Source organism: Sinocyclocheilus rhinocerous, unplaced genomic scaffold (genome assembly GCF_001515625.1).
Source record: "Sinocyclocheilus rhinocerous isolate Xijiao unplaced genomic scaffold, SAMN03320098_v1.1 scaffold269, whole genome shotgun sequence".
NCBI lineage: Eukaryota > Metazoa > Chordata > Actinopteri > Cypriniformes > Cyprinidae > Sinocyclocheilus > Sinocyclocheilus rhinocerous.
In genome coordinates this window covers 937,513-945,038 of record NW_015652298.1, presented here as the reverse complement: position 1 = coordinate 945,038, position 7,526 = coordinate 937,513, and the positions used below count along the sequence as shown (strand labels likewise).

At 39.2% G+C, this 7,526-nt stretch overlaps 1 protein-coding gene across 1 annotated transcript in view; it reads right to left on the bottom strand.

Annotated features, from left to right (window-relative positions):
- Positions 1–7,526, bottom strand: part of LOC107714485 (copine-5-like) — a 181,590-nt gene that overhangs the window by 117,596 nt on the left and 56,468 nt on the right. The window contains exons 4-6 of the mRNA XM_016520328.1: positions 2,910–3,013; positions 1,705–1,744; positions 849–925 (exon numbers count right to left, since the gene is read on the bottom strand). Of these exons, the coding sequence (XP_016375814.1) occupies positions 849–925; positions 1,705–1,744; positions 2,910–3,013 (221 nt within the window). The remainder of the gene's footprint in view (positions 1–848; positions 926–1,704; positions 1,745–2,909; positions 3,014–7,526) is intronic.

Genomic DNA, 7,526 nt, shown 5'->3' with positions numbered 1-7,526 from the left:
GAGACGGCAGAAAGCGCATCATGTTTGTTTTCTTTATTTTATAAAAGCACAATGTTTTGTTGATATTGTGAGTGCACACAAATAAAAGTAGACCTTTTACAGTTAGGAATGATGTATTACTCTTACCTTTATGAGCAAAAATGACGGCGTATCCACTGAAAAAAATGCAAGTGATTGTGCTGGCCCCTCCATGTCCTGCAAAGCGCGCTTTAGCTTGCACTCTCCACACAAACTATTGGATACAGCGCACATTTATCTAGGTTTAACATTTAAACATTGCTATATGCTCGAACTGTTTTATATCTATAGATTTTATTTTAGGCAAGTCGTGATGATTTGAGAAGGCCAAATTGATCAAATATAGGTTATCAGCTCACTGTCTGCTGCTGGCTGCTTGGTCGCTACTTTAAAAAACAAAAACTTATAACGAACAAAAAATGCTCCAAACGTTTTTCGGTAACACTTTAGTATAGGGACCCATTCTTACTCTTAACTAGTTGCTTATTAGCATGCCTATTATTAACATATTGGCTGTTTATTAATAATTATAAAGCAAGTATTCTGCATGACCATATTCTACATCCGTAATCCTACCCAATACCTAAGCTTAACAACTACCTTACTAACTATTAATAAGCAGCAAATTAGTAGTTTATTGAGGCAAAAGTCATAGTTAATGGTTTGTTAATAGCTTAAAATATGAATAAGTGTGACCAAAAGGAAAAATCCTGACTGCTAGATGTACCTGACACTGGCAGGTGTGGCTAATACTTGACCCTGGAAACAAGCCAGCACAGTTCCAGCAAGCACACTTTTGAAAACACAGCTGTGATTTGAATTCTACTCACCCAAGAGGTTTCTCCAGTCGGCTGGCTGGCGACCCCACAATTTCGCCCAGTGTGCAGAACATCTGGCCAAGAAAGTCCTAGATGGAGCGGGTAGGATCAAGCAGAAGAGGCGGTAAGAGCTTATCATATTCAACAAATACCAAAGCTCTGCCCTCTTCTTATAGTAGGGAATTGAAAGGCAAAGACGTACGTATAGTTCAAGGGGCTTCTGGGAAGGAGCACGGCCATGTTTACAACAGAGCACAGCATGTAACAGAAAGCATAAGACAAAAATACAATACCAGCCACACAGACAACAACACACACAATTTAGGGGATGATCAGACCAGAGAAGACAGTGATGATTAGTAGATCTACACGTTCGCTTTGCATGCATTAAATGAAATGTGATGAGAATCACAGGAATGGGGAGGAATGTGAATAAAATATATCCAAATATATAGTCACATAATCATATTGATTATGAAATGATTGCATCATTTGTTGCTTCTGCACAAGTAAATATGCCAGTGGCTTCAAACGCTGTACTTAATTTTTAAATAACAATAGTTAGTTTTATTATCCAAAACTTAATCCTGTAGCTTTTAAATGTGGCTTCAAAAAGCATAACAAAAATAACTGTATATATAATATTAAATGATATCAGTTTCATGACATTAGCCATCAACTGTGGACCCAACTAAAAGAAATATTCATGTAAATATCTTAATGTCATTTAAAATGGAAAGTAACAACATCTCAATGATTTTCTCTTCAAAAAGGGGAGTGCATTCCAAAATATATTTGGATATTGTTTTTAAAGAAACTGATTTGCATGTTAATGTTTTCATTCATATCATATTACAGCACTACTTACGTGTTTGGAAAGATCAGGACTTTTAGAGTCAACATCATATCTGAATTAAGTAGGGGGGAAAAAAACACTGTTATCCAAAGTCTTCAAACACATTGAGCAGCTAATTAAAAGATAAGCCATTAAAACAAACTTTAAAAGGAAACAAGCACGTTAATAGACAAGTGCTCAAATACACACACAGAAACAAAATTTTGAGTAATTTTAAGTAAACGTGCATAACAACATAAGGGTCAAACGTGCTTGCTGTTGACAGAAAGCAGTTTCATAAAGTGCTTAAAGTAAAAACTTTATCTTTTACTATTAAAGCAATGTATCTCTGGCTGGATTCACATAACATTCTTCTTCTTTTCTACCCTAAGAATAAAGTTAAGAATATTTTGTATTCTCAAAAACATTAGGAAACTTCTTAAAAATGTCCTTATCTTTGTTCTTAAGAATGATGTAAAGACAAATACCTGAATTAATGAAAAGAATGTTCTTAAATATCATTGCCTTAAATTTAGGAATACCTCCAAATTGTCTTGATTCCCCAATGGTAAGGCGTTTAACGAAATTATTGGGTTGTTTCAAATATTAAGCATTGCAATAAAACACTAGCTACATACAATACACTAGCGACATAAAACGTCTTTCTTTAAAAAGTGATTGAATTTTGTGACCCACTTTATATTAAGTGTCCTTAACTAATATACTTACATTTAAAATAATCATTTGATACAATGAACTTACTGTGTACATGTTTTTACATGTTTTTACACTTATATTTGAAAATACTGTCCTGTAATTACAGCTGTAGCTACAGTACATCTATAATTAACACTGTTCACTCTACCTATACCACTTAAACTTAACCATACCACCAAACCTGTCCCTAACCTACCACATCCCACCTCAAGAGCAGAAAAAGTGTTCAGCAATTAAACATGAACACAATAGGTACATTGTACCAAACAATTCATTATTGTATTATCACAGCAGGTATTTAAAGACACGTACTATAAAGTGACACCAACTCATTTCCTAACTAAACAGGCCACAAAACAATCACGCATGAACACTTACAAAGGTTAAGATTAAGTTAGTAAGAGGGTCAAAGTAAATCAAAATAAAATGGCATGGCAAGTGGGAGGAGGTGAGAGGGTTTTCCAAAGGAATGGAGGTGTGGATGTGGCGCTTCAGGACAGGGATCAAACGAAATAACTCACAAATCAAAGCGCAGGTTCTGCTTCTCCTCAAAGAAGTAGTCCAGGATGTACTTCCTGACAAAGTCCGGATTTAGCGTGTTGTCAATCACCTCCGTTCTTCCAAACTAGAAAGTGGATTAGGGACAGCGGAGGGAGATACAGGGTCAGAGAGAGAGAAAAGAAGGTGAGAAAATGAAAGGTAACAATGAGTAATAGAGGACAAAAAACAAGAATTGGAAAAGTTTGGTACAAAACATTGCAGAGATGAGAATTAAATTTGAAATCGCAACTCCTTTCTAATAAAAAACTGGTGTAATCCCCCTGATTTCACTCTCTTTCTCCCTTGTTACTGTCCTTTTCCTTTACTCTCCTACTGTCCTCCAGAGACTCGTCTAAAGCCGGAGGGTTGGTTTGCTGAGGTGTGTGCTCTTGTGTGAGGACTGGAAAGGTTTAGTGAAACTTTAAGTCCTCAGTGGCAGCACTAATTACAGCATTGTGGCTACTCGACAGCTCTGAAGATCAGTGACAATTATGTCTGCTTAATTAGCGGGGGACTTCAGCCAAACAGAGTGCTATTTTCCTCTGAAGCCCAGCTAGGGGCATCTCACTCCATCATTAACCCCTTTTCCCTTTAAAAAAGACAAAATAATTGGATAGGTTCCCTCCCCTCTTCGTAAGGCTAAATGTGCTACAAACGAACTGAGGCCACCTTTTGACATTTAACTGATCTGAGCCAATGTTTGTTTAGTGGCCTGCATTTCACCTACAGGCATGGGGACTTTTCATGCGATATATGTCAACCATAAATTATTCAGTGTCAGAAAAGTTTACATAAATGAATAGACAGCCTGCAAACAGAGTTTGTTTCCATGAACTGATATTTAGATGATAACAACTGACTGTTGTAGAGTGTTTGAATTACTCTGTGGATCATGATCATGATCTTTTTACAAGTCAAAAGATGAATAACCTCATGTTAAAGTGATATTAAAGCAAATATACAGTAAATTGTCATGTGACTCGTGTCTTTTAAATATGCAACATTTGAAAGGCTGTTAAAGGGTCAAAAAATCTAGCTTTTAATTTAAAATCTAGTTCAAATTGTGACACAAAGTTTTGCCATTCACTGTAATTCCATACATTTTTGAAAAATGTTTTAGCAAACAAAAGCTTGTTTAATGCCCCTAAAACAATTTAACCATTAAGGTTAAAATAAATTAATTAATTTTAAAAAATGTAATAAGCCTAAGGTACACATTTTAATCATTATTAAATAAATAAATAAAGTTAACAAATCATATGATTAAATAAATCATAGTTCATTTCTGAGTACGCCCACAATTTGAATTGATATTCAAACCTTTGACGGCACTTCACAGTAGCCAATAAAGATATCCGACTGTAAACGGACCAATAACAGCCCTGATATCTGAACCGGGAAAAGCCACCGCTTTTCCAAGCTGCTTCTCTTGAAGCCGGCCGTCGCCATCTTGGCAGCGTGTCACCGCGCGTCACTCCCGGATAATCGAAAATGGGCAAAGAGGCGGGAGTTGGTTGCTGAAACCACGCCCACCTAGCTCGACGGTGGCAACAGCAGTGGCAATCCACCTGTAACTCAAGTGGCCACACCCTTAATTATGCAGAACTTTAAGGCTTAATATAATTTAAACGGATGAGTTATAAAAAAAATTCACCCCCCTCACAGTTGTCATGAAGGGAAAAATTACCTATATAAGACCAAAACCATTTCTTGTACCAGGCTGTAAAACACATTTTTTTCTGCTGTAAAGTTAGGCATTTTAACATGGGGAGTCTATGGGACTGACTCCCTTTTGGAGCCAGCCTCTAGCGGCCAGTCGATGAATTGTAGTTTTAGTCACTTCCGTGTTGGTTTCACGAGAGAGAGCGGGAGGTTGCCGCTTGCTAAGAACGCCGTTCTTGTGTTCCCCGAAAAGGGCAGTTCTATCAATACTCGAAACCACGATCAGCAACGCAGCGATTGGCTGGCGGCAAGATATAGGCTTAGATTTCTGCCACCGTGAATCTGCTATGAGCAAGAGGTGGAGTGGAGGTGCACCACAATAAAACCCCGCTCTTTATTCATTAATCCGTTTCACTTGGAAATACATCACAACACTGAAGTCAGTTGCAACTTCCGGTTCACGGGTACTTTGATATTGATATTTTTCAAGGTATTGAAGTTAGAAATTCCTGTATCATGACCACTAATTCACATACTTTGTCAATAAGATAAAAGTGGGTTTTGTTCAAAGTAGCTATTATCCACATAGATCTTTGATATGAATGAATATTTTTTGGTAATTCATTAAATATTGCCGACTAAAAAGTAACTAGTAACTAGTACTCTGAGTAGTTTTTGAGAGGAGTACTTTGTACTTTTACTTAAGTACTGTTTTGACACCAGTAATTTTACTTATAATTGAGTATTATTTCAGGAATGTAACAGTACTTGTACTTAAGTAAAAATTTTCAGTACTCTTTCCACCAGTGCTCATGCAACAATTAAGTAACAACTTTAATTGCAGTATCCACAAAGAGCTTTCAACCATCTAATGAATAAAACCTAATTAGCAAACAAGCACTGCACTGCTGTGCTGGTAGAAATGAACCTTTCAGACTGCTCTGTTAATTTCAAATCAACAAGCTAAAAGCCATATAAAGAGAGCCTTAATTATTAGTAATTATTGACAAATATGTGCAATTGCTTTAATCACTCCTCATCTAAAACAGATAGATGGCAATTCGCTCTGTAGACTGGTTATTAATGTTATACTGTATGTTTCCATTTGTATAGAGAAAGAACTAAAAGGTCTATGTAGCTTTGCAATTACTTTGTCAGGAATGACAGCAATGAAGCCTCGTAATTAAAATGTTTGTTGACAGAATACGCTAAGCTGTTTCAGCCTTCAGTGTGCTCAGTGTTCTAAACATTGTGAATTTTATTTCAGCTTGCTAAAACCAAAATGAAGCCCATTAAAAACTTGATGAATGATCCCTACACTAAGTTCAGCCCCCTTGATTACTGTAACTAGCTCAGATAAGCTTTACAGAACGTCCCGTAGGTATAAGTTTAGTTACAATCACTTCTAAAATGAAATGAAGCTTTACAAGACATTGATTGATTGATTGGAGTGGTGTGGATTACTTGTGGATTATTGTGATGTTTTTATCAGCTGTTTGGACTCTCATTCTGACGGCACCCATTCACTGCAGAGGATCCATAGGTGAGCAAGTGATGTCATGCTAAATTTATCCAAATTTGTTCTGATAAAGAAACAAACTCATCTATATCTTGAACAGCTTGAGGGTGTCAGACCCTGTTCCATGTTTTGTGTTTTGCTCCCCATGTGTTCCATGTCCTGGTTTTCCCCTGTGTTCCTCCTATGCCCTTATTTGGTCCTTCCCGTTCCTGTCCTTATAGTTATCATTTGTTCCAGGTGTTCCCGTTCTGTTCCATTGATCCCAGTTGTGTCCGATTAGTTTCCTGTGTATTTAAAGTGTGTTCTTCCCCTCGTTTCCCGTCCAGTATTGTTTGTCTCACCCCAGTGCTACGTGTGCTTTCCTGGTGTTCTGTTCAATAAAATTTTATGATTATTGGAATCTCCTACGTCGCCGCGCCTCCTCGCTCCAGCACAGTAGGCACGCATGACAGAATACCGGACCAAAACAGTAAGTGGCGCCCCTTCTCCCCGTGTTTGTTTTTTGTTTTGAAAGTCTTTTGTTTCCTGTTTGTTTCCCCCTGAGATCATGGAAATCGCCGCTCGTTTCTCCGCCTTAGCCCGCCGAGATCTCCCCTTCTTCGAGTACGCCTCTGTTTTGCTCCCCACGTGTTCCATGTCCTGGTTTTCCCCTGTGTTCCTCCTATGCCCTTATTTGGTCCTTCCCGTTCCTGTCCTTATAGTTATCATTTGTTCCAGGTGTTCCCGTTCTGTTCCATTGATCCCAGTTGTGTCCGATTAGTTTCCTGTGTATTTAAAGTGTGTTCTTCCCCTCGTTTCCCGTCCAGTATTGTTTGTCTCACCCCAGTGCTACGTGTGCTTTCCTGGTGTTCTGTTCAATAAAATTTTATGATTATTGGAATCTCCTACGTCGCCGCGCCTCCTCGCTCCAGCACAGTAGGCACGCATGACAGAATACCGGACCAAAACAGTAAGTGGCGCCCCTTCTCCCCGTGTTTGTTTTTTGTTTTGAAAGTCTTTTGTTTCCTGTTTGTTTCCCCCTGAGATCATGGAAATCGCCGCTCGTTTCTCCGCCTTAGCCCGCCGAGATCTCCCCTTCTTCGAGTACGCCTGGGAATTCTGCGGGCTTGCGGCGACGGACGGCATTGGATGACGCCACCATCAATTCTCTGTTCTGGCTTGGGGCCAACTACCATCGCCCCGTGGACCTCCCAGACACCAAAGGACTATGCTCGCTCCAGTGTCGGCTCCAGCCCCCGAATCCAGCCCAAAGAGGGCTCCTGTTCCCGAGTTTAGCCCACGGAGGGCTCCTGTTCCAGAGTTTAGCCCACGGAGGGCTCCTGTTCCCGAGTCTAGCCCAGTGAGGGCACCTGTCCCCGAGTTTAGCCCAGTAAGGGCTCCTGTCCCCGAGTTTAGCCCAGAGAGGGTTCCAGTCCCC